This window comes from Acinonyx jubatus, chromosome B1, assembly GCF_027475565.1.
Source record: "Acinonyx jubatus isolate Ajub_Pintada_27869175 chromosome B1, VMU_Ajub_asm_v1.0, whole genome shotgun sequence".
Lineage (NCBI taxonomy): Eukaryota > Metazoa > Chordata > Mammalia > Carnivora > Felidae > Acinonyx > Acinonyx jubatus.
The window spans coordinates 35,210,836-35,238,036 of record NC_069382.1 but is presented as its reverse complement, the minus strand read 5'-3'; the positions used below and the strand labels follow the sequence as shown (position 1 = coordinate 35,238,036).

At 53.7% G+C, this 27,201-nt stretch overlaps 1 protein-coding gene across 7 annotated transcripts in view; it reads right to left on the bottom strand.

Annotated features, from left to right (window-relative positions):
* GFRA2 (GDNF family receptor alpha 2) overlaps window positions 1-23,738 on the bottom strand; it is a 99,426-nt gene extending 75,688 nt beyond the window's left edge. Inside the window, exons 1-3 of one of the 7 annotated variants that reach the window (XM_027077473.2) lie at window positions 23,144-23,738; window positions 17,591-17,905; window positions 11,908-11,991 (exon numbers count right to left, since the gene is read on the bottom strand). In XM_027077473.2, coding sequence (XP_026933274.1) covers window positions 11,908-11,991; window positions 17,591-17,905; window positions 23,144-23,183 — 439 coding nt within the window. In that variant the 5' untranslated portion in view covers window positions 23,184-23,738. The other 6 variants (XM_027077475.2, XM_053216456.1, XM_053216454.1 and 3 more) reach the window with 6 other exon arrangements.
* Window positions 23,739-27,201: the final 3,463 nt, after the last annotated feature.

Here is a 27,201-nt window from a genome sequence, read left to right as displayed (position 1 = left end):
TCATAGGCAAAAGGAACCATAAAGTGGCTGGAGCTTCCTTAATGAAGCAAAAGTAAAAGAAGAAGCCACAGGTGGTGGTCTAGGTAGAGTGGTAACTACAAAGATGTCAAAAACTGAGCCCATTCGGCAAATAACTTAGAAAACCAACAGGATGGGTCAGATGCTGAATAGGAAGAAAAAGAAATCCTGGAAAACTCTGAAGTTTTGGGCCGGAGCACCAGGTAGATGGTGGAATCACTTTGTGAAACAGGAAAGACCTAAAGGGGAGAAGGAGGGCAGAACTGAACACATAATTCTGTTTTCACTGAAGTTTGAGATGCCTACTAGATGTCCAAGTGGAGATACTGAAAAGGCAGAAGAATCAATGAGTCTGGATTGCAGAAGGTACATCTGAGCAAGAGGCATAAAACACCATGACTGACATGGAAGCTATTTAGTGTCATAAGACTAAATGAGGTTGCCTAGTTTGAGGGTGACAATAAAGAAGAGGAAAGGGGTCAGGACAAAGCCTTGGACATCATCATGTAGTGGACATTGGGAGGTGGTGGAAAGTCAGGAGACACTGGTGTCATGGAAGCCAAGACAAGAACTTCAAAGAAAAGGACAGTCAACTGAGTCCAAATAATTAGGGACATAAGGGTGAGCAGAGAGGCCATCAACAATGAGATGTCAACAAAACAAACTAAATAGGGATGGATGGAAGGCAGGAAAGGTGGGGAGCTAAGGGGAGCCCATCTTCCCTGTTGGGCTATAGCCATCTGCACCATCACCTCCACACCCCTCAGCCTCATGAGGCCATCCACACCCAGCCACCACTCAAGATTCCCTGACGGAGTGGTTCCCAGGGAATCCCAAGATTCCCAACACGGAGCACTCACTACATGTAAAGCACTGCTAAGAGAAATGAACCAAACCGGCAATGCTCCTGCCCTCCTGGAGCTTACATTCTAGTGGAAATGAAGAGATTATAATCAAGTAACAAATGGAAAATCACTCTTGGCCTGAGGCTCGCTCCACAGGCTTCACAGTGTCCCTGCTGGGGGCCAGGCTAGTGATTATGAGCAGGAACTCTGGCCCAACTGGGAGGCAGAGGACCTAGCAGGGCCATCAACTAGCAGAGCAAGCATGTGCAGACAGGTTATGTGACCTCTTTGAGCCTCATTTTCCTCACCTGCAAAATGAGGATAAAACACCCAGGCTGCCTACACACAGGACTATGCTAAAGATTAGACTGGATAATGTAGGTAAAAATGCCTCACACAGTTTCCGGTCCATGGCACATGCACCATAAATGCTTGTTTAAGAATGTGTTCCCCGGCTGGAAAGATCTTCCCCCACATCTCTGTTTTCACATAACCCTGCTAAAAGAAGTCCAACCCATGCACCTCTTGCCCCAGCCTCACACACGACACCCGAAAGATAGAAGGGTCCCCAGTCACTCACTGGTGAGCAAGAGGCAGACTTCAGAGCGCCCTCTGCTCATCCAGAAGCCTAAGAGAGCAGCACCTCCAGGATCTTCCTCTCAGCTGGGAGCGGTGGCCAGGAGCCCCATACCATCTGCATGAATGCATCTGCATACCGTCAGCTTCCCCAAGAGATGACCTTGCACTCCCAGCATGCCTCGCCTGCCAGTCCTCTGTCCTCACTCAAGGCCCAGGGACCCAGTGGGACCGCAACCTTCATTCCCCCCACCACTCAGGGTGCCTCCCCCCGCCCCCCACCAAGTGGCAGTGCTAGTCCAGGCTCCCCACCTTATATCCTCAACCTTCTCTGGGACTCTCCCCTCACCTCCATCCCCACACAACACGCAGCTACCCCAGCATCCTCCAGGGTTAGCTGTATTTTTGGAAGCAGACCAACACACCAAAAGTCAATTTGATGAATGGCAAATTCACTGAAAATCGATTCCAAAAATCGATTGCTTTTTGAATATCATTTTATATTTTGTCAAATCTTAACCACTGTTGGTATGCTTTCTCCAATTCTTCAAAAGGCATATTAGGCTTAATTTTGTGTTTTAAGCAATTAAAAATTAAAATGTCATTATTTCACACTTTAAGGGACTTTTTCAGCCACTTTTGAGGGTTCTATGTCTTTTTAAATGTAGTTTGGGTGGGTTTGTTTGTTTGTTTAATTAGGATTTTTACCATGCTCACACCAGTTCCCACAACAGCATATCAGCTTTAATTTTGTATTTATAACAATTAAAAGCCAAAATTGAGGCATTTCATATTGATGTGATTCACCTGTACCTTCATCAGCATTTTTTATTTGTGGTGAATGGACGCAGGATTGGAAGCACCAACCATAAGCTAAATTTTTTTACTGATTATGAAATAAACTTTTCTCACCATAAGAAGTCCTTCTTCAGAAAGAAATTCCAAAAAGCCACCTACAGTTGCTGTTTTTACCTTGCTACCTCACATCCTCTTTTCCATCCTCCCCAAATCAAGCTTCCAACCCACAGCCCCACTAAGGACACTCTGGTCAAGGTCATTAGTGACCCCCATGCTGCCGAATGCCATGGTCATGTCTCTAAACATCTCTAACTTGACCTCTTGGCTACATTTAGCATGTCTTACCCCTTCCTCTCTCCTGAGACCCGTGCTTTTCTTGGCTACCCTTCACACTGGCCTTCATCTCAGCCTCCTCTGCGCTAGCTCTTCATCCTCTGCATTGGAGAGCCCCCACCTACCTCCCCCTCAGTCCACACACTCTCACTAGGTGACCTCATGGGTCCAGAGCTTTAAACACCATCTATATGCTAACGACTCTCAATCTATATATCAACCCTAACCTCTCCTCAGAACTCCAGGCTTACATCCAACTGCCTACTTGGCATTTCCAGACAGAGGTCTAAAGGTCTGACTAGTATCTCCAGCCTACTGTGGCAGACAGAGAACTCTCCTCCCCCTTCCCCATACTGATATATGGCCGTCCCATTGTTGTTCAAGCCTAAATTACCACAGTTGTCCTTAGCTCTGTGCCACCACAGATCCCAGATCGTACACCCTACTGTCTTAGGACTCTGGCCAGTGCAACAGCCTCTAACTGCTCTCTGGCTCCCACCGCTGCCCATGCCCCTCCCTGCCCCATGATCCACTCTGTCACAGTGCAAGAGTAAGCTTTTCAAAAGCATAACTCGGGGCGCCTGGGTGGCTCAGTCGGTTAAGCGTCCGACTTCAGCTCAGGTCACGATCTCGCAGTCCGTGAGTTCGAGCCCCGCGTCGGGCTCTGGGCTGATAGCTCAGAGCCTGGAGCCTGCTTCCGATTCTGTGTCTCCCTCTCTCTCTGCCCCTCCCCCGTTCATGCTCTGTCTCTCTCTGTCTCAAAAATAAATAAACGTTAAAAAAATTAAAAAAAAAAAAGCATAACTCATACTGAGGTTTCGCATCACTCTTAAAATGAAATCCACAGTCCTTAACTTACCTGCAGCATCCCAGTGATCTGGCCCCTGCCTGCCTAGGTGCCCAACCTCCCAAACCACCACCTCTACCTCACTCGCTGGGTCCCAGGCCCCACCCTCCCTCACAGTGTCCTGCCCTGGGGACCTTTCCCTAGATGTGCTCTCTGCCATTCCACAGACTTCCCATGGCTGGATCCTTCCAGGGAATCAGATTTTGGCATTCCCAATCTGGATGACCCACCAGCCACCTCTGTCCTGTCCTCCTATTTAATCCTTGCATGCCATTCAGCACTATCTTTCTGTTGTTGCTGTTAATTTGTTTGTTGGCTTGTTTTCTGTTTTTCTCTGTCTCAGGCTAATCGAAATCAGCTCCATAAGAGCAACAGTCTCCCTTGCCTTGTTTGTTCACTGACATTTCCCCAGCACCTAGAACAGGGCACAGCACCCAAGGGATTTTCCTGGAATCTAAAGAATGAATTCACATACACATTGCTTCTGCAGGAGGGGACGGAAGCATCCAGAAGATGACATAACCTCCACACTGTAGGAAGCCCCAAAATACACATACAGAGGTTTAGTCCACTAATTATTTTTGTTAATCACGTGAAGATAGCCTTCCCATCCTCTAATGTCCCTCTGTATTCACCCCTGCACCAGTGTTCTCAGGGCTTCCCTAGAAGGTAGAAAAGAGGGCTGAGGGCAATGATTGTTCCCCTGACAGAAGGGCCACATCACCCCCTCCACTTTTTCATTCCCACTCAGGCATAACACACACACACACACACACACACACACACACACACACACACCACCTCACACACACATACCACCCCACATATACATACACATACCAATCCATACACACATTCCACTCCACAAAGACATAACATGCTCACAGTGCACATGCGCACACGCACGCACACACACCTCCCTCCACACACTCTGACCCCAGTCAGACCTGTTCCTTTCTTTCAACAGCCTAGGGGTTAAAGGAGTGCATCAACAGATATGGTTGGAAGAGGCATTCCCAGGGCAGTTACCCAAAAACCTGCCTTCCACCAGGATAAATCAGGTGAGTATAGTTCATGGCTAAGCCAGGAGCATGCTCAGGGAGTGGAGAGGGAGACAGAACCTTGCAGAGCCATCTGAGAGCCTCTAAAGAGCAGAGACCCGGCCCAGAACCACCCCACATCCCCACTGCTGGCAGAGCCTGGCTTATATACCCAAGGGGAAGCAAGTAGGTGCCCCTGGGAGATATTGTTTTAGAAGTACCAGAAAATGTCTTCACCCCAAAAACCTCGTCCCAACCATGACATGTCAAATTTTACCATTACAAAGCCTTTCCTTGGGGTTAAACTTTGTTCTCTCCTGTTCTACTCATTCTTTCTTTCCTTCTCGCCTTCTTCTTTGGACACAAAGGCAATGAAACATGAAGTCACCAACACCCCGCTCACACCTTAGTACAAGCAAATCCTCCCACCCACTGACAGGAGCCCGAGTCACCAGCACTGATAGGAGAGGGGAAGAAATGAAACACAAGGGGGAAACGCCTTGGCACCCCTTGATGGGGAGGCTGGCCTCCTCCCAGGTGTTCCCACCTGCTGCTCAGCATGGCCGGAGTCACTGCTCACCCGACCCCATCCACCTAGTCACCTCCCCTCTCCCTGTCCCCACAGTCCCCGTCTGCCCCACCCCACACCAGCTCTCCCTGGCCACCAGATGAATTCTTCCCGAAAGGGAAGGTGTAAGAGGTGACAGAGCTGCGGCTAAAGCCCAATTTTCGTTGACACTCAGAGACTCTGACAGCTGTTAGAAGAAAAATGTGATTTTGAAATTTAAATAACACACTTCTGCATTCAGCTCAGGGAGACAACCTGAGGATAAGCAGTTTATCACCTAAGCCACCATGCAGAGGGGCAGGGAGAGAGGCTGCCTGTTCCTTCAGAGCCTCCCCTGCTATCCCCAAACCTCCCCTACTACCACCTCACAGGGGCTGCCTCAGAAGGGGGTTTCTGAGAGGCACCAGCCCACAGGCTGAGGCTGAGCCAGTAACGCCCTGGCTCACCCATCCCTGCTAAGCAACACGAAGGGAGGAGGGACTGGTGACACGAAGGCTCAGGCCCCCCCTCAGAGGAGCAGGGGAAGGGAACAGGCCTCCCTAGGCACCCAGCAGAGCTGGGTCAGGCCCCACTATGGCCACTGAGGCAACCTTCACAGAGGACTGGCTCTGGAGCCCAGTACTAAGCCTCTCCCTCATTCAAGGGCAGCTCAGCCCCTCCCCAGGGACCCAGGCTCCCTAGCCAAGCAGTCATGCATAGCTCCATCCAGGAGAAGTCTGGGGCAGGAGTCCCAAGGGAAGAGACCCCAGAGAGGCCAATCTCCCATCTGCCACAAGGGTCTGTATTCACTGTTCTCAGAGCCCACCAGGCCCAGAAGATGTGTGGTTCCTTCATCATCCCAGGTGAGCCAGGCCTCCCTCTAGGCCATGACACTACCAAGAATGGCATTCCCAGGCCCCCATGTCTCCTCTTCCAAGACTTTCCTGATTTCCCCAGGATACTTGAACTCTCACGGCAGCACTTGGTCCACACTGCCACCAACAATAAGCCTCCTCATGGGTGTCTAAGTGGGTGTCTGCCTACCCCAGTAGACAGTGAGGACATGAGTCTGAGTCACTCTAAAGCAGTGTCTGACGCAGTATCAGGAACACAGAGAGCTCAATGTTTACTGAACAAAACATGTCAGTCCCCGCCCCATCTCTTCCATGAAGCACTTATGAGCAACCCACCCTTCTGTAAACCTCAGATACTCCTAACATGCAGCACACACAGGCCCCCTCAGACTTGCTTGGCCCTCTTCATCACCTTTCCTTGTCCAGTCTAACACCCCATACTAAGCCATTAGTTCCCTCCAGCCCTCAACAGTGCTGCCCTTGGCCACCATCTAAGGTGCCCCAGTACCACATGAGGAACCGTGCATGTGTCCCCACCAATCCTCGCCAGGCAGGCCCAGCCACTCCATCTTACAGGTCAGTAAATGAGGTCCAGAAAGGTCAAGTGACCCGCCCTGTGGTCTCCCAGCTGGTAGGGCAAGGCCAAGATTCAAATTAGGTCTACCAGGCCCACCCACTAGTCTAGGCCCACCCACTAGTCTATCCTCTATGGATATGTAGTAGGAGCACAGCACAGTGCTAGGCACCCCCAGACAGGCATGGATGCGTAGACACAGAGACCACAATCACAACATGTCAGAGTGTGGTGGCGTTCATCTGTCAGGGGTCACCCGCCAGGTTCTGGGCAGGGACAGGGTTCCCTCCACTCCTGAGCCCCCAAAAAAGGGCCACTGGAGCCTAAAACAAGAACATCCTTAGGCCTTTCCTGCCCCCACCCAAGCAAGACTGTCCACCCCAGAGGCTTACTGGCCAACTGAGGCAGACGCCGCCCACAGCTTCTTCCTCCAACCCACAAAAGGTCCCAGACCCAGATGTCTTGCCAGCCTCCACATATCCCCATCCCTCCACAGTGTAGCTCAACAAGGCCAGGGTGGCTCAGCAGGAGCCCCCAGGTCCTACTTGCCCTGAAAATTGCCCAGTCACCTCCCACTCCAGCCCCCACCAAGCACTATCGTGGGTGGGAGGCAGCCTCATGTCACCAAAAGGCTTGCAACGATTTCCCAAATGCAAGCTTCCAGGCCAGCCCTGCCATAGTCTGCCATATTGCCCTTAGAGAAATCACTCCATAATAAGTTTTAAATATTGTAGTGCAATATGCCCCAGCTCTGGGTAAGGATTTACCTGCAGTATCTCATTTAGTCCCAACAAAAATTAGAAGGTAGGTGTTTCCATCAGCCCCTTGCTGTGTAAGAAGAAACCAGGGCTTAGAGGCACCTGCCTGAGGCAGACGCTGCACAGGGGTGGGAGCAAGGACTTGAATCCCAATCCAGTCTGTCCCAGTTCTCATGGTCTCAGCTTCCTTTTCTGTCAGGGGAAGAGGTGGGCCTAGGTGATCATCTCTGAGTTCCTTTATAGCTACAGAGAAGACAGGTTTGCATAAATATGCTCCACACACATGCATCTGCTAAGGCCTGCATGGGATGGAGTCCCTGGAGGCCCCGTCCCTCACCAGGAATGCACAGCCTGTCCCTGAGGCAAGGCCCGTGACTGCGAGGGAAACCACTGCCTGGGCCTCCCAGACCCTTGCCCCTCACAGTGAGGGCCTCCCTCCATGTGGACAGAGAGGTACCACTTACCTCACTCTCCATGGAACCCTTCCACAACCTCTCTCTGCCTGAATGATCTCTCCTTCCCTTAAGAAGCTCTTCTTCTCTTCACCTGTTCCATCCTCTCCTGCAACCCCAGATGCGACCAGCTGGTATTCAGTATTCACAGGGTCACACCCAGGAATGGAGGGACTCTCAACTTCAGCTCCCCAAACCCCCTGTCCCCCACTAAACATCCTCAGCAAAGAGAGGATGACTAATTCTGTTACCCTACATCCATTCTCGGTGTATCCTCTGTATCAACCCTGTCGGTAGGTATCACGTTCCCATTTTACAAACATAGGCACTACAGCTCAAGAAGGCCCAATGAGGCCCAAGATCACACTCCCCTAAGTGGCTAGGTTGGTGGGGCACCTGGGTGACTCAGTCCATTGAGCATCTGACTCTTGATTTTGGCTCAGGTCAGAATCCCAGGGTCATGGGACCAAGCCCTGCGTCTGGCTCCATGCTCAGGATGGGGCCTGCTTAAGATTGTCTCTCTCTCCCTATCTGTCCCTCTCCCCCCCACCCTCTTCCCCTCTCAAAATAAAAAAATTAAAAGTGTTCAGGTCAAGATTCAAACCCTGGACTACCATTTCAAGGCCCACACTTTTTGTGCACTGGACTAACTCCCTAAACACTCCATTTTATGCTTGCAAGGGCAGCTGAATTGCTAGAAACAAGAAACACCTCAGTTCTCCATGAGCACTCCCTTCCCACCTGGATGCCTCAAACATCACTGTGGCCATGGTTCGGGGCACAGCCAGACTGCTCTCCTCCTGGCCTTAGACTCAGGGCTACCGGGACACCAGTAATCCTACTCCCAGTCACTGACCCTAACCCTAAGCCTAGTCTTTGAACTAGGCAGATCAGAGGGGAGGTTTGCCTTTACCCCAGGGCCTCTGGCATCAGAGAGTGCTAGAGGAATCCTGGCAGCTTTTTTGCCAAGAGAATCCCAGCAGGACTTTCTAAAAACCAAACAGACAGAGGAGGCCAGAGATAAAGAACACATGTTCCAGGAGGACCCAATGACAGGGGCCCAAATTCTTAGGCAGTAGATGTTAAGGATATAGTGGCAACTCAGCCCCAAAGATACAGGAGCACCCTTTTCTGAGTTCCTAGGACCCTGATTGGGGGTATCATGGTGTAGAGAAGGGCCACAAAGACCCCATGCTCCCCACTCACAGCCTTTCCACACAGATGATGGAAGAGGCAATGCACAGTCAAATATGGGTGTGTAGAAGTGGAGAAGGGCTCCATACAGTCCTACAGGGTGGCAGCCTTATCATCCTAAAGTGCCAGTACAGATCTTGGGTCCCACAGGCCAGGCCTTCCCAGCTAGCAAGCCACAGGCAGGTGACATATGTGCCCAGATACTGACCCTACGGGGCAGCCAGACAGGGGCCCATGTTCCCCTGAGCTCCAAGATGCTCTGCTCACCCTAGTATGCCAGGCAATAATGCCACTGTCTGTGTGCCTTGGTGGGAAAAAATTAGGGAGCCCTGCTCTAAGGTTGGGTCTTCCTTCTTCCAAAATGAAACATAAGGTCTGCAGCAGGGAAGTGACCTGCCCAAAGCCCCTCAGTTAATTTGGGTCAGAGAATGTAGTGGTACCCGGGCCTCCCAGCCCCCCATCCAGCCTTCCTTCTGCTGTGTGCCCCACCCTGGCCCACTTAGTTTCTCAATGGCCTGGCCAGGGCCCTCCACCCAGTTATGTGCCCAAGTTTCTCCAACAGGGCCACCCATGCACCATCTCTGCAGCTACTCTGGGTGGAGAGGGGTCAACAGGAGCAATGAGGGGGGAGCTGCCAAGACCCCGAAGGCACCTCTCCATTCTATGGGGAGTGGGCCCCAGAGCCCAGGGATCCAGGGTCATGTGGGACCCAGTTTCACCTGGGAAGTAGATAAAGAAAGCTGATTCAGTGAGCTGAAACCCAATAATTTCCTCATTTGTCTTGTCAATGTCCTTGTCCTACAGAGTATCACGCCCATAGCATAAAGATTTTCTGCTAGAAAGATGTTTAGTGTGAGTCTGGGAAGCAGACCTCTGACCTTCATCCTTCAGGGCACAAGTCAAAACTATTTCTTTGTTGGAGATAAACCCAATGACTCCCACCCATGTAGTAGTGCTCAGCTGGCAGGGTGGGGAATGGTTACATCAGGGCTGCAAGGCATCCCTACTCCATCATCACCTGCTGATGATATTCTCAACCTGCACCTGAGCCCCAAAACTGTCTCAAAAGGAGTGGCCAAAGGTGGATTTCTATCCAAAACTAACCAGGATCGGCTCTGAAGTCTCCAATTCATTCACCACCACCCCCAACCACCGCCAGGGCCCAAGGGTATATCTAGACGGTCACCCTTTGGCCAGTGCCTCCTTTCTGATGGAGTTCCAGGATTTCTCCCACCAGGTATATAGGTATCTTCCCATCTCAATCCCTTAGAGCATGTATTCTCAATGGGAGCGGAGAGTATCACCCCCAACCGAGCAAAAATCGGTTCTTGGGCAGGCAAAAAAAAAAAAAAAAAAAAAAAAAGCAGGTATTCCTTGGCACTTGCTATGGACCAAATTGTGCCCACCAAATTCATATGCTGAAGTCCTAACCTCCAATGTGACTATACTTGCAAACAGAGCTTTTAGGAGGTAATTAAGGTTAAATGAGGTCATAAAGGTGAGGTGGTAGAGCCATAATAGAACTGGTGTCGTCATAAGAAAAAGAAGAGCTTTCTCTCTCTCTCTCTCTCTCTCTCTCTCTCTCTCTACCCCACTCCCTCTTTCTTACCCTACCGCCACCCCACCCTGTGAGGACACAGTGAGAAGGTGGCCATCTGCAAGCCAGGAAAGGAGCTCTCACCAGAAACCAAACCCTGCCAGCCCTTGATCTTAAACTTCCAGCCTCCAGAACTATGAGATAATAAATTTCCGTTGTTTAAGCTCCCCAGTCTATGGTATTTTGTTATGGCAGCCAAAGCAGACTAAGACAGTATTTCTCTACAGAGAATTGCTTTTCTCCTTAGCGGAGCCATAATGGAAAAAGAAAGTTTGAGAAACACTCTCCTAGAGAATTCTTCATTTGAAAGGGTTTAGGGTCTTACTGGAAAGTCTTTCATTTCATAGTTTAGAGTACTGCTTCTCTACAACACTAAAGTTGTGCCCCCAAGAGGCATTTGGCAATGTCTGGAGACATTTTGGGTTGTCACGACTCAGTGGGCTGCTACTGGCACCCAAAGGGTAGAGGCAGGGACACTGCTAAATATCCTACAGTGCACAGGACAGCTCTTCCCACAGGAGAGAATTATCCAGGTCAAAATGTCAGTGGTGCTGCCATTGAGAATGGTTTAGAGCAAAAGAAACTTCAGGAGCCTTCACATTCTGCCACAAAACTTCCTAGAAACCTGAGGCCTGCAGCCTTGTCCTGTAACAGCCTGCCTGGCCACCTTTAAGCACCAGTGGTGGCTCCAGGAGGAGCTCACCCCCAGCCCCCACAGAGCAGTTCCCAAGACTGGAAGGCCCCCACCTACCAGTGCCTGAGCAGGGGCAGCTGCCCTGGGCCCACAGGTCTCCCAGAGGCCAGAAGGAACAGGCCAGGAAGAAAGAACCAACAAACTCATCGGACTCCTACCCAAGGACCATAGCAAGCAAAGCTAGAGCTTAACACAGTCCTTCTCACTTCCTGGGGGAGGCCAAGCACCAGAGAACCAGAGGCTTCACGGTGGAGTTCAAGAAGAAGACCCCTCGAGGAAGGAGAATCCCAGAGCAGAACCAATAATAGTGATACTACCGCCACCAACCACAGCTAATAGTTCCTATCCGGGACCCGTGCTGTGCTGCCCAGCAGCTCGCTGAGCACTTTACAACCATCAACTCATTTGGACATCATGACAATCCAAGGTAGGTATTGTTCCACTGCACAACTGAGGAAACTGAGGCACAGAAAAGTTGAGCAACTTGACCAAAGTAGAATTCCAAAGCGGAAGAGTTGGGAATTAGAAAGAAGGACCCAGGAGGGCAAGACCAATAACAAACTAGGAGAGTGACACCAGGTTTCAGATTCAAGACCTACTGTATGGTGGGCTCGTTCCACCACTCCACACACAACCTTGGGGGTGGCTGTTATGGTTTCCTCTTTTACAGATGAGGACCCGAAGCTCAGAAGCAGTAAGGGGCTTGCCAGTGGAAGGCAGAGCCAACTGAAGACCAGGGCACCTAGGAGGACTGGGAGGCCCCAGCAAGAGCCCACTTACCTGAGAAGATTGAAGCAAGCCTGAAGATATCTGAGAGGCGGGAGGTCACCGGCTCATAGGGTGAGGCTTCATAGAACTCTTCACCTGGAAGAGAGAACCAGTGTCAGGCACAGGCCCACCCTTCCTACAGGACTAGACGAGAGCAAGTTATGAATGAAACGGTGAGCATTTCACACAGGTAAGTTCTTTCTCACCAATTAGAGAAGTCCCCACAGCAGGTCAGTACTGCCAATACTCTCCTCTACTGACCTCCCTGCATGTCCAGCCCTTTCTAAGGCCTTCCAAATGCTTCTTGAAAGAAGGCACTGGGGAGGTGCCCATGGAAGGCCAGGTATAAATCACAGGATTTGAAGCCAAAGGCCCTCCAAAGTCATTCAGTGCAACTTCCTCATTTCACAAGCGAGGACCCTGAGGTGGGCCAGGGAGGTGAAGCAACCTGACTGAGATCACACAGCTACTCACGACAGAGCTAGACTAGACTCTGGTCCCCTGACCCTCACACCAGCATTGTCTCTCGTCACACTAGGTTGGCTCTGCCCGGGCCACGTAAGGGCAGAGAACTTCCTCTTTGCTTCCCATCATGTCACCATGATAGGGCTGAAGGTCTTCTCAGTGGAATCCTGATCCCCAGCTTGTCTGACTGACTCCCTGCCACCTGATGGCTTCTCAGACTTCTCCTCGAGGCTTCTGGGTGCATCAGAGATTCAGTGAATGGAAAAGCAAGCGAGTGACAGGAGATAAATGGCACAGGGATGCCCTGGAGACCCACCGCCTCCTCATGGGGACTCCCGCCCTTTGCCAAAACCTCGGCAGGAGAGGAAATATCCTCTTGAGACTTTACTGTGAGGAGAAATCAATGGGTAATCACTCAGACTGCGTGTTTGTGTTGAAGGGGCGGGGGAGACAGGTGATGACCCACAGCTTCACACACTGATTTCCTATCCACCCAGGGCCCAGCACCTAAAGAAGAGTACATGTGGGGTGGTACCCATGGGGGCTACCTGCAGGAAGGTGCCAGCCATCCAGAAGAGGGGACTTGGAATCTGCCTGTAAAGGGCGCATTCAGCCAGGCCCATGAGGTCACCCAGAGGCTAGCACTCCAGGCTTGTCCAGCCCTCTGCTGGTTCACAGAGAAAGGCATCTGTCTGCTATATCTGGCAGACCCCCCAAAAATGGTACAGATTCCCCAGATGTTCATTCTCTCCCTGGAGAAATGTCCTCCCCCTTCACTTTACCCTATACCCTCATGCCCTGCAACACCCAGCAAATGCGTTACACACAATGGGTGCCCAAGTGGTATCTTACTATCCAAAGGTTATTCTTTCAGGCCAGTCCCAATCCACCTTCCCCCTGGACTGCCACAGGGCTGTACCATCTCAGCAAACTCCACTCTACCCACAGACACTGGAGAAACTCCCGGTGGTGAGGTTACCAGCCATTGCTATTTGTTAGGGCCAAATAATACAAGAGCTTTTGGTAATAAAAATGATGTTACACTAAGCCTTCTATGTACCAGCACCATTGAAAGTGCTTTAGGTGTACTAACTCATTTAATTCTCTCATCTATGAGATAGGCACTACCCTTTGTTTTATTGATAAAGAACTGGGGTACAGAGACGTTAAGAAACTGGCCCAAGGTCACACAGCTGGTAAGTGCCAGGTTTCAAACCCAGGCAGCTGACTCCAGAGTCCAAGTACTTAAACATTATGAATACTGTCTCCAAAAGTAAAAGTGTTATTGAACCAAACTGTTCTTACACAAGTAGCGCTGCTGTTTAACTTTTTAGAGTCAGTCTTATGCCAGCCAGACTGCTCCCCCAGACCAGGTCCTTCCCTCCCGTATCTGGCAAAGCTAGGCCCGCGGGTATGGATCAGCTAGTATGACTGACTGGGGGCGGGATGGACGGGGGTGGAATCTCTTGGGGAAAACAGCCTCTTCCAGGACTGGCTAGAAAAGGTCCATCCTATTTAAGTCAACCCATGCTGCCTGTTCCTGTGGCAGAATTCACCAGTGGGAAATCAGAGACCTGGCCACACGGGCATCCTGGCAACCAGATTAAACTAGATCTAGGATGTCACATTCCTGGGCCATGACCTGGGAGAGGCCTTTGCTCTTCACATATGAAGGAGCAGAATGACCTCAAACTTTAGTGCCACTTTTGGAGAAGTCAAGAAGTGGTCTCAAGTCCCCCATGCAGCCAACCAACAGTGACGGTGCCACCATGTAAGATACTGGTGGTTGTGGTGGTGTGACAGAAAGGGAAGATGAGCCCGAGACCACAGGATCTCTCCAGGGCAGCTGGAAAGGGGCCTGGATAAGGAGTCCTGGGGGGCCCTGGTCCTACCAGCCCCCCTCCCTGCACCTCAGCTTCCCCACCAAAGTGGGAGTGGGATGGAATGATCTCTAGGTCTTTGCAGTTGGGACCATCTAGGACCTGAGCAGAGGCCACAGTCCTGCCACCGCCAGCTCTGTCCACTGCTAAGGACCTCAGACTAGGCACAGCTCAGCCTCAGGTGGAGGGAGAAGAGAGGAATCGCACCCACCAGCCAGGACCAAGGAGAAGCCACAATCAAAGTCCAAACCCGCACAGATCTCTCCACTCCACAATCCCCCACCCCGCCCCAGGCCCAAGCCTGGTTATTAAGTGTTATTAAAGAATAGGGAGGAAGTGCTTACAGCCTCCCCCAGGGAGACCACTCATCCCACACCATGAATAATTAACCCTCAGGTGGATCCTGTCACTCACAGGAACATTACCTGCTGTTAAAAGGCCTCTCAGCTTTCCCTGGCCAACCCTGGGCAGAAAATACCTCTGACTCCTAACAGCCAGGAATGGGGGCAGGGTAGGTTTTGAGGAAGGAGAAAAGCAGGGAGTCTACTTTTCCAGAGTTGGCCCACGGGAGGGGTCTCCTAGCCTGTATGCTTGCCAGCACAGGGACCATGGCTGAATCTGTGTTCTCACCTTCTGGAGCACACAGTAGGGGCTACACAGACGTTTGCCTGGTAAGGGAACCAACAAGCCAGCTCACGCCTCTCCAGGCTGACATTCCTGGGTTGAAAGGGCCTTGAAGACCACATGGCAGGATGCAGCATAAATGCACAGAACGCACACTGCTATCATCCAAATGCCTCACTGCCTGGCTGCGATCAGGAAGGTTCTTGGTGTTCTGACACGGTGATGCCAGAGGGAGCCATTCCGGTGGCCCTCAGGTGGCCCACCTGGCTCTTCCAGCTGGCAGTTCTTCTGTCCCCTCCCCAGTACATCCGTCCTACAAGCCCTCAACAAGCCCATCCTGCAAGCCCTCAACAAGCCCACCCCCAAGTGCCACCCAGCCTCCCTTGGGTTGAGACTGAAGGCCATGGGAAAGAAAACAAGAAACTAAACAAGCCAGCTGTTGAATTAGGAACCTCAGTTTTCACGCACTACAGAGGCATCCTCCGGGTGAAGACCGCTCCTTGCCTTGCAGAGAATAAACATCACGCGCTTTGTGGCGGTGTTTCCCTCTCTGCTCACTTCTAGTTCTAGGACTCGAAGCTACTAGAAACAGGAGACCTACACATGAGGAATTACTTTGCTATTAATGGTGGTAACACTGTTCATAATTACATGCCCGGTTTACTTCCAAATTCAAGGCGGATTGGAACCATCTTGGCCACTGGTCAGGAATCCCTCATTCTCCAGCCTCACACCCGATCCCAGTTTCCTCCTTCCCTCCAGCACCCTGCTCCTCCATCCGAGGCTAATCCAGGGCACTGTTCCACAGTGCAGCCCTCTCTCTTCACCTCGACATCCCTATCACTTCCAGTCTACCTTAGAATTCAAGCTGCTCCTCCCTCTCACCTCTTACAAAAGAAGTCATCCTTTGTTCTCCTCTCCTCTTCACACCAAAGTTCTAGAAGACATCCACAGTCACCACTCCCAGCCCCCAGCTCCCATTCACTCCCTAACCAGGCTTCTGCTCCCAGCGACCACCTACAATGCTCACCCCAAAGGCATGAGGGACATGTCCTAGAGACTGTGGACCCTCTCTCCTCCCCAGGTTTCTTGATGTACCTCCCACCTCTCTCCCAACACCTCCCCCCAACCTCTGCAGGTCCCTCTCCCTCCCCTGCTGGCACATCTTTAAATGCTGGGGGTCCTGAGGGCTCTGTCCCTGCCCTCCTCTCAGTGTGTGCACACCCACTCCCATGGCCCCAGTCACACCTACAGGCTAATGGTGGCTCCTCAATCTCCATGTCCAGTGCCACTTCCCCACCTGGACTCCAGCTGTGTGCAGGGCATGGCCAGTGAGAGCCATGTGCCCCAAAATAAAGGAATCATCTCCCTGCTCTCCCCCCTTGGCTGCTTCTTATGAACCAACCCAGTTGCCGAAAAGAGAAAACTGCCCTCCTCGAGTCCTCTCTCTTCACCAAGACCTGTTGATTCCACCTCCTAAATAGCTCTTGAACCCTCCTCCCTCTTTCCTGCCACTGTCCTTGGCCAGCTGGCCAAGCTGCTGCCCTCCAGGTCCCACATCCCTCCCCTCTCCTCACCCCATCCCCACTTCCAACCCCCCACCTTACTACACTGAGTCACTTGCAGACCGGCAACTCCCTTCTGGGAGTCTTTGCCCAAGCTCCCCTCCACTTCCCACACTCTCCTCACATTCCTCCCTGCCCCCCACTGTGTAACTGCAGCTCACTCCTTAGTCTCAGATCAAAGGCTGCCTCTTCCAGGAAGACTCTGTAGATTTCATAAGAGGCTGCCTTGGGCTACCACAGCACCAGTGCTTTCTGACAGCACTCACACCACCAAGTGACAGAAAGCCCCTCACTTATCTACATCCCCCCACAAACTCTGAGCTCCAAGAAGCCAGAGGCTACCCCAGCTTGTTCTCCACTGTTGCACAGGCCTGGCAGATGAGAACCTCTCAATAAACAGTTGTTGAATCAAGAAATGAACGTCTAACCAAGGCGGCCAATCCCCCTGCACTGTATACAAATCCCCCACACTGTAGTCCGGAGGGGAGGATGGGGGTGTGTGGAGTGGGTTGTTAGGGGAGGGAGCTGGTAAGGTGCCACCTTGGGACCTGAAGCGGTCTGCTGCCCACACACTGCCCCAAGCCCTATAGAAGGTGCCTAGGCCAGCCCTGAAGTCAGGAAGCCACCTGAAGAGCAGGTGTCCTGGCAGCAGGAAGAACAGAAATGGGACTGCCCTTCGCTGAGCACCCAGGGCTTCGGGGAGTCCCAGGGACTGGTTTGCTTGGAAGCACAGCTCTGCATGCACAGGACCCACCCTCCCTTCTCCATCTGCCTGGGTACCCCAGCCTTCCCTTCTCTGTTACCACTTCACTCGTCCATCAGTCCATCCATCCTCTCCCGACCCCTACTCTCTCCTTTCTCCAGCCTTGTTCTTCTCCCACCACCTGGCCCTGTCTCCTTCCCAGCTGTCACTCTCCCTCCTCCATGTCTCCAGGCTAACTCCGACAACCCCTACTTCCTCTGCGTTCTAGGCCCCCGTGGCAGGGGCGACAGAGAGCTTGCCAGTTCCCTCCACTACCAAGTCCTACCCTGAACCTGCCCCACCTCCCCGCCCTCCGCCCTGCGCAGCCCTCCCCACCACCCCCATCCCACCGCATCCCTCCACCCCACCCCCACCGCCCCCACCCCCCCAACCCCCCCGCCAGGCCCGGCTGGGCTTACCCTCGGTCAGCCCCAGGTGGATACTCCAGTAGATCTGCAAGCACTGCAGCTCCCTCTTCATGCCCCGCTTGCAGCGGCAGTCGTAGAGAGGGCTCTCCTGCAGGACCTCCAGGGCCGCCTGGCACTCCTTGTTGGCCAGCATGGTGTTGCGGTCCCGGCCTGCCAGGCACTGCCGCAGCGTGCGGTAGCGGGAGCTGCAGTTGGATTCCGCGGCGCACAGCTCATTGGCCCGGACGCAGTCCACTGGGGGGCGCCAGCCGTGGAGCTCGGGGCCCTGCAGGGAGGAAGGGCTGGCCAAAGAGCGGAGGGTCTCGTCTGGGTGGTGGGGAGGGAAGACAAGCATGAATGAGGGCCGCCATAATCTCTGACCCAAGATGCAGGCCTGGGGGCTTGCGCCCTTCTGGGAAACTCCACACCCATTTTACTCCAAAGCACACCAAGGCCACCACAGAGCCCGTCAGAGGAAGAGCTGTGAAAGGACTCCAAGACACCAACACCCCTCCTCAAACCAGAAGGAGAATTCGAGCTGTCATTCTGCCCTGGTTCTACCAGATTCCCTTCCGATTCCACCCTGTCACCCCACAGCCCTGGGCCCAGGAGCAGAGCACGGGAAAGCCAGAAGATCCTTCGGAGAGACCACAGACCCTGTAAAAGACCAGGAGGCCAGAGAAGAAGGTCACAGCCTCAGCAGAGAGCTGGGGGCTGCAGGACCTGCTTGAGCATGCGGAGGGGGACCCTCACTTTCCTGCTGCCCAAACCTCCATCAACCTCAGCTCCAGCCAGAGGTCCAGCCAACATGCTAGGCTAAGCCGGGAAAGCAGCAGAATATTATTTAACCTTCCTAGTCTGTTAGGACTTTAGAGACACAGTGTCCAGCCCCCACATTTTACCATGGGGTTGGGAGGGTGGGGGGACTGAGACCTAAAGAAGGGAGATAACAACTCAAGGTCACACACAGGCCGAAAAGATCCCTCAGACTCCTAGCCTGTCCATTCTAAGTTCCCAGACCCTAAGAGAAGACCCCAAGAGACAAGCCTGAGCCTGTGGCCTGAGGCAAGGCATGCCTGGAAGGGAGCAGCTACGCCTCCTCGGCCCAACCCTCCACACCTTCCAGTCCAACTGCACACTGGCTAGAGAGCTGAAAACAGGATTTCTGTAGACAAGCTCTACCCCAGCCCCACTGACAGAAAGTGCTGCAGGCAAGCCTGACAAGCAACTCGATTTCCTCTGTGTGTGTGTGTGTGTGTGTGTGTCCAGACGGGCCTTTTCCATGTCTCTCTCTCACACACTTCTCTCTCTGACTTCCTCCTAAGGTCTATTTCTCCATCACCTTTGCTCTTTGAATAGCTCTGTGCTCTTGCTCGCTCTCTCTCTATAGCATCTACTATTTTCTTCTCTTTCTTCCCTCTCTTTCCACCCTCCCCTAAAACCCTGTCCCCCTCTGTCTCTCCTTTTTTTTTTCTTTCCAAAAGCCAAATAATAAGCCAATTACAAAAGAGAAAGAGCTTCCCTCCTCAGACTCTGGCCTTGCACATGGAGCCTCACCTCTCCAAAAGTGAACAAGCAGAATTCAGCCACCTTTCTTACCCATCACCCTCAGAGCATCTAAACCCACAGGCCTCTTGAAGGAAGGGGATCAGGGAAAAAGATTCAGAAGTGAAGGGTAGGGAGGGGCTCACTTGGTCCTGTCAAAATCAAGCTCCCAAAATGGTTTCCTCTAGACACAGATATTTCCCTGGTCTCCCTGTCCTCTCCAAGCCCCTCACTCCAGATTCTGCCCCAGAAAAAGCTCTTCTGTGCACCAGAGCCAAGACTGCCTTTTCCAAGACCCAGGAGTGATCTGGGAGGCCTCCTCCATTCCATCCAGCCCAAAACATTGTAAGATCCTAGGCCAGAAGTCCCCTCCTCAGAATCCCCCCCACACACCCTACCGCATTCCCTATCCAGAACAGCCACTTCTCATTCCTTCCCCCAGAAGGCCCTGCTCACAGTGGGGGGCGGGGGGGGGGGGGGGGTGCTACCGCAGGGAGAGAGCGACACCTAGAGGCAGAGCACTGCACCACGAGCCTGTCACTCCCTACAGCTGCAGAGGGAAAAGGAAACCGCTGCTGGGAGGACACCCACCCACAAGAAAAGGAAGTAAAGGAGGAAGGGGTAGGCCGGAGCAAAAGATAATACCTCTCCCATTGACCATACCTCTGCCCCAGGACAGGAAGAGCTGAAGGCTGTGGCCAGGCTGAGACAAGACCGGAGAAGAAGCCAGCATGGAGTGGGGGCATCTGCCCAGGCACTGGCTGGAGAGGTGTCCTCCACCCAAGCAGAGGCAGCAGCTTTATTTCCTGGCTTCAGCAAATTCTTAGGTCCCTGAGCAAGACTCAGTGCATGTGGGCCACCCACAACCAGCTGAGCTGACCCAGCCTCACTTGCACCTGCTGCCCCCACCTAGCCAGCCAGCCTGCCTGCTCAAGAATAACCCAGCCCTGGGACTTCCACTGACTTCACCCCAACATCCCAGCAGATTTCTCCCTTCCTATCTTGACTGAGCCTGAGGATGCACTGTCGGAGACAGACTGAGAAAGGAGCATTGTGGGCAGGTTTAAAGGTCAGGACATTGGCCTAGGGGACTGGGGCAATAAAGGCACTTACCCTGCATGCCCGGCAGGTGGGGTCCGGAGCCCCACGGAACAATCCTTACAGAATCCTGGGCTCCTGTGCCAAAAGCAAGGGCTTCCCCCATCCTGCTAGCGGGCACATGTGACTGGGGCAGGAAGATGCTCTGCAGAGAGCCAGTGAATCCTCTCACCAAACTCTCTGACTGCACCTATCCCTGGCTCTTCTAGTTGGCGTCACGACCCCCAGAACCAATCAAGCCCAGCAAGAGAAAGAAATAGCAACTGAGAGCCTTGGGCCAGGAATTCCAAAAGAGTAAAGGTCAGAGGGTACCCTGGAGATGCTCCCAAGTTCTAGGTCAGGGAAAAAACTCAGATCCATCAAGAAAAGACATGTGGAACAGCTCCTAGAGACAAGGGGGACCGAGAGACTACGTGGAGCTGTACTGAACATCTTGGCAACAGCCAGAATGCTCATTCTCCCTCCTGGGCATGTCAACACTGGAGGTCAGGATGACTGGCCAGAAAGGCCTCTCTACCCCAAGACCTCACTCAGAAACTTAGGGGGTGCTCCCTGAAGACCTGTGCTCCTGGGAACATGCTTCACCGTGCCTCTCACACACTGAAACTGCCTACCCAGTCTCAGGCTCCACAAAACCTCTCCCCCAAGTGGAATTTCCAACCAACTCCCAACAGTAGGATCCTTGCCAGGAAAGTGGCCCTGAGGCTGAAGTTTCCTTAATAACAACGTATCCCTTCCTCCTTGGTGGGCCTAACCCACAGCCTTCCGATATCCTGTGGTCACTCAGTTAACCCCTCCCCTGCCCTGGCTTTGGAAAGGGGCATCTCAAGGGAAGGGCTTTGACCAAAAGGGCTGCTTACCCCCTGCTCTTACTCCTCCTCTCACCACTCAGCCCCCAGGATCTCAGAGTCCAGGGTGCATCTCTGACACACGCAAACACACACACACACACACACACACACACACACAAACACACACACGCATGCATGCATGCATGCATGCATGCTCTCACACACCTATATCATGAGAACAAAGTCAACTCCTCGAGCCCTCTCAGCTGAAAAAAGCCTGCCTGCAACATGGTGTTCTGTGCTGAGACAGGACTAAGGGGCCCATATTGCAGTTTTCTATCCCAGGACATTAGAAGCCCCCTCTGGGGTGTACACAGCTCAGCAGTGCACAATCTGGTTGCTTTTCCTGAAATATAATTTTCTTTTCTTCTTGGCCCTGCTCATTCTTGATCCCAAAAAGCTGGATTTTCAGACCATCAGTGGGAGAAAAGGTCAGGTTTTATAACAACCCCTTTGGAATGAGAGTCCACTTGCAGTGGGTAGCCAGGAAGGGCTGCAGGATCACAATGGGCCTGGAGTACCTCTCCAGCTCCCTCCCACACCCTCTCCTACCCAAGAGAGGAGCTGCCTCAGACTTAGGAAGGCAGGACCTCCAAGGCCATACCCTAGAGCAGGGCCAAGCCCCCTAGGAAGTTTCTGGGAAGGGGCAAAGGATGGGGGTGGACAAAGGGTCCGGCGCCCAACCAATATTGACTCAAATCCCCTGTTCAAGTCAAGAGAGCACTTATTAGACCATCCAAATCTTTCCAGGATAGGCACCTACCTCCTCAGGCCTTCCCCTCTCCCCTCCACCAGGAGGCAAAGGGTACACTTTGGACCCAGCCTGGCAGCCTGGCTCACCACTGGCTAATCGCAGGCCAGGGTGGTGGGAAGAGCATCCACACTGAAGCAGATGTGTGCTCCCTCAACACATGCATTCCCCAGCTCCCTCTCTGGAGCACCTTCTCCAGAGCAGCAGCCTTGCCTGGGACTCCAGGTCTGCCCAGGGCCTCAGAAACGCCTTCTCCCTCACCTCCACTCCCAGAATGCTCTCTCTGAACCTATTTCCCAAGCAACTGAGATTTCACATAGCACAAAAGGGGGTGAGAGGTTGGGAATTCTGGGTGGGAAAGAGACTGCCCAAGGTTTGGGGGCACCAGGCAGCCCCTCCTCCCTGCCCTTGGAGGAGGGGGCTTACAGAATGGGCACTGGTCTTTGTTCAGATCTCTTTCTTCCAACATCCCTCTCTTTCTTCATCCAAGGAAGCAAACTTTGACCTCCCTCCTCTTCCTACAAACTACAGGGTGCCCCCGCGGCCAGAGGTGGTGAAGGATAGGCAGTGAATGGATGCTCCAAACCCTCCACTCCGGCCCAGGTATCTGGCTTGGGTCTGGGCTACAGGAAGGGCAAAGGGTGGGGAGAAACTTGAAAAGTGTTCCAGGGAGCGGGGCCACTGGAAAGGATTTCCGGGTGCGGGAAGCGGGATGCACTTTCCAGAGGTTGATTGGCAGGTGAGGGGATGGCTGCCATCGCTGCCCCCACACACGTCCAAGCAGGAGCTCCTGGAGAAACCCATGCTGTCCGCCCGAGTCGATCCGGGAGCCGACAAGAAAGATGGAACTGGCATGATTTTTCTCTCCGCGACACTGTGCCTCTCCCCACCCACCCTCCTCTCTTCCAAATCAAGAGTTGCAATTCTTTTTTTCTCAAGTTGCCGCAATTTGAATCCATTATTTTGGGAGAAATGAATGCTAGTAGCATTGTGTGCGAGTAAGCGAGTGTGCCTGTGTGTGCGTGCATATGTGCGGGGATGGTTAGGGTGTTCCACGTCTCCTTCCCAAGCCCCTTCGTAACCAGCCAGCAGCGGTTCGCGTCCCTCCGCCCTCGTCCTCGCCGCCCGGCCCCGCTCGGTTCGGCAGCGCTGGGGCCCGGCTCGCTCCGCGGCGCGCTCTCCCCGCCGGTCTCCAGCCCGCGCCCCGCTCGCCCGCCGCGTTCCCGGCTTCTTGCCGGCGCCTGAACGCGCGGCCCCGCGCGGCCCCCCAGGCTCCCGCGGACAAGCTGCCCTCCTCCGTCCCCGCCCGCAGGTACTCACCTAAAAAGAAGAGGAGGCAGAAGACGTTTGCCAAGATCATGTTAAATAAATCCCACAGTTTTTTGGTTTTTTTTTTCTTTCTCCCTTGGGTAAAAAAAAAAATAATAACAACAACAATAATAATAGCCAAGCAGTGATAATCAGCCCCAAATCCAATGCGGAGATCCCAAGCTAGTCCACCCGATGAAGATCCCGAGTCCTGCGATTCTCGCCTCTGGGGTGGGGGGTAAGGAGGGCGGTGGGCTGCCTCTCGACGCCCTTCTTGCCCACTAAAATGAAATATACACGTATGTGAGGGTATATCTGCTTTACAAGCCGAGAGCCCGGTCGTCGCTCTGTCCTCCCCTCCGCTGCTCCGGGAAGGCGCGAGTCTCCGCGGGTCCAATTCCCCTGCGCTTCCCAGGAGCGGACTGGGGAGGTGGGGGAGAGGCGATTTGAGAGTGAAGGGCTGGAAGGAAGCAGCAAGGGTGGGGGTCAGAATAAAATGCAAATAGAGAAATCCACCGACGGGTGTTAGCGCCAAGGAACAATCCGGTGGGAGCTTCGAGGACGAGAGCCCGGAGTCGCTTCTTTCGCACCAAGACGAAGAAAAGATTCAAACAAAAAAAAATCTTCTCCCGCTAACCCTTGCTGGTCTCACTTTTTTCTAATGGAATTCCAGTGACCGTGTGTATCTGCGTGCGTGTGTCTTTCTCTCGTCTCCCTCCCTCTCCTCTCCCTGGCTCTCGCTCTTTGCTCTCGCTCTCTCCAGCTCTCCCTCGCTCTCCTCCCTCCCTCCCCCTTCTCCCTCTCTCCCTGCTCCTCCCTCCGCCCGCCCCCCCTTCCCCCTTCGCGGCTCCCTTGCCGCGGCTCTCGCGCCCGCGCCCCTCTTCTCCGCCCGGGGCTCGGCGCTCGGGCTCCCAGGCGGCTGGCGGCGCGGGGAGCGGGAGCGCGGCGGAGAAGCGACACTCTGCAGCGGCGGTGGCGACACGGCGGTGGCGGTGGCGCCGGGGAACGCTGGACGAGAGGAGAGCTCCGCCGCTGACTCCCTCTGCTCTGGCGCCCGCCCTTCTCGGGACTGACCTGATGCCTTGGCCGGAAACTGACCCGCTTGCGGGGCTACGGCTCAAGCCCACCAAAGGCTCCGCACCCTCCCCTCCCCCCACCAGACCTCCCCCTGCGGCGGGCGGGTTGCGCCCTCCAACCCCCACTGCCCGTGCCCCCCCGCCGCCTCGGTCCACGGGTCCTGGAGGCCTGGGGAGGCTCAGCTGAGGCCGGAGGGCGTGGGGAGTCCCAGACATCCCAGCCCTCCCGGGGTGTGGGGGAGGGGCGCTCGAAAACCCCCCCAGGCCTGGTGGCCAGGGTCTGGGGAGGGGCTCCACCCTCCTTAAGCGGAAGCGTCCTTGGACCCGGGAGTCCAAGCAGAGTGTCTCCCCGAAGGTGCTAGAGAAAAGAAAGACCCCCTCAAGCGCCAGCCCCCAGCGTCCCCGCGCAGCCTGCCTGCCCAGGTCCAGCCCCGAACACGCATACACCTGTGCTCTCCACGCGGGGCTCGAGAACTTTCCCTACACACCCCCGGCGCCCCGCATGCCCCGGCGTTGCAGCCCTTCGAGACTCCCCTTCCCCAGTGGTCTCTCCTCCCCTGGTGCAGGAGGAAGGCCGTGGTGCCTGAGCGCCCTGACCGCCTCCTAGAACAGCGGACTTGCCCGAACCGCACGAGAGGGATCGGTCCGGGGCTGGAACCCCACCCCGGGGGGCGCTCCGGAGACCGACCCGGCCCAGGGATCCGTGCCAAGCTTGGCGGCCCGCGCTCGGCGACGGGCTGGGCTCCGAGAGCTCTCCTGAGGCAACCCGCAGCTCCTCGCTTCGGAGGCACCGGGAGGGGTCCCCTCCCCCAGCCGAGAAGGGGGCGATTGATCCATCTGTCGATGGGCCGGGCTCACCGGCGTGTTTTAGTCACGGAATTTACAGTAAACGCCCAGAGGCACCAAAAAGGAAGCGTCTGGCTGGGAAAGGGCTGAAGGAGAGGTGAGGTTGCTGGCACGTTCCGGCAAGAGGGGGCGAGGCGGCGGGGCGGGGGAGACGCGGGGGACACGCCCACGCACGCCGGGCACCCCAGTTTCACTCTTTCTCCTGACACATCCTCAGCAACGTTCGAGCTGCCTGCGTCCCTCGGCTTTGGTGCACACATTCCTACATTCGGCGCGCACCCCGGGTACTGGGGTGGGGTACACCCAGTGCCTTAAACTTTCGGCGCTACTCAAAACCGGATCTAAGGTGTATTTGGTGGTGTCTTTTACCATGCATGTTTAAATGAACAAGTCTCTAGAAAAGAGTAAACGCTAGAAATCGACCTGGGCTCGAAAGGAAGGGTCACTCACAAAACCATCAGCCTTCGCTAGTGGAAGAGCTAGAGGGAGCAACTTCCATCTTGCGGATTTAGGCGGGAACACGGATCCCCCAGCCTTGGAAGCACAGCGCGCGGGTCTTCTTCGAATACCTCTCTCCTTTTGCTGATATTGGGGCTTCGGCCGGAGCCCTAGCCCCTCCCCCTGCCCTCCACTGAATGATGCCCTATGGAGGTGCGGCCGAACCCAAGGAGTGGGAGACGGGGTCCAAGAATGCTTGGGGTAAGAGCTGGGGAAAGCCTCCTCAGGGCAGACCTCCCTGCCGTTCCTCTGGGCCTCTCTGTTCTAGGAAAAGACCACAACTGACAGGACCTCCCTGCCTCGTTTCCAGAATTCGGGGACTTAAGGAAGCAGCTTCGGAAAAGTATAGATGAAAGGGTAACAAGCCCATAGGGCTTATGCTGCTGGGGAGTCTGGGGAGACTGGAGGCCAGAGGCTAGGAGCCTCCCGCAAATAAACTTTCTCCCTCCCCTCCCCCACTTCAGGGACTTCTGGTAGCCCAAATTCCCTCCACCATCCCCACGCGCTCTGGTATCCCATGCAGCTTTTCCCTCTTCCAAGGGCTAACTCTACTCCCGGCTCCCAAATCAACACATCGCTCTTTCTCCTCTAAAACTTTAACTGTCTTTTAACCCTGGCTAGACATAAGGACAACTCTCTGGGGGTGCCTGGGAGGCTCAGGCAGTTATGCTTAGGACTGCAGCTCAGGTCAAGATCTCACAACTCCTGGGTTGTGACAGCTGTGCTGACAGCTCAGAGCCTGAAGCCTTCTTATTCTGTGTCTCCCTCTCTCTCCTCCCTTCCACCATTCGTTTTCTCTCTCTCTCTCTCTCTCTCTCTCTCTCTCTCTCTCTCTCTCTCTCAAAAATAAATAAACATATATGGAAGGACAACTTTCTGAAACACATGTGGGAGCTTTGCCTGACCCCCTTTCTGGTGAAGGGAGCTGAGGAAGCAGCAATGGACACCAGGCATGGCTCCCATTGACTTGCCTTCTTGGCGGGAGGGGAATCTGGTAGCAAGAGGTGAGTGGCTGAGGCCCTTCAGGGACTAGGCATCACTGGCCTTAACAAGGACACTAGACAACACCAGCCAGACCAACATTGAGCTTGTTGTGGCTGTGGGGCCCTCTGGCGTTGGGCCCTCTCTTCCTCCCTGTCTATACAAGCCTCTCCCAATACAGCCCACCCTCTGCTGACCCCAGCCCTCAACCTACGTTGCCCTTAGATATGGCGGAGTCCAGGTGCCACACCATTATTTCCTGAGCACATGCTATATGTAAGCCTCCCACCCCACCAGGATCTGCAGAGGAAACACAAAGGAACACATACTAGCCATAGGCAATTTAATCTATAAAATCTTTATAAAATGAGGATAAAAAAAATCTTAAGGAAATTTGATGAGATACTGTACACAGAGTAGCTAGTCAGATGCCTGGTTCATAGGCAGTTGTTCATAAAATGTCACCCCTTTCCTCTGGGATCCAGAAAAAAGAATTGGGTACCTATGACAAGGCATAAAACTTAGTGCGGAATAAGAAGGGAAGATAAAAAGCTATAGTTATTCAAGGGAAATAGAGACTACTTTGTAGAGGATGATGGATAGGAGATCTTGCAAGAGGGAGTCATGGGAGAAAGGAGAGTGAGCATGTGTGAACAAAAGCACCTGGGC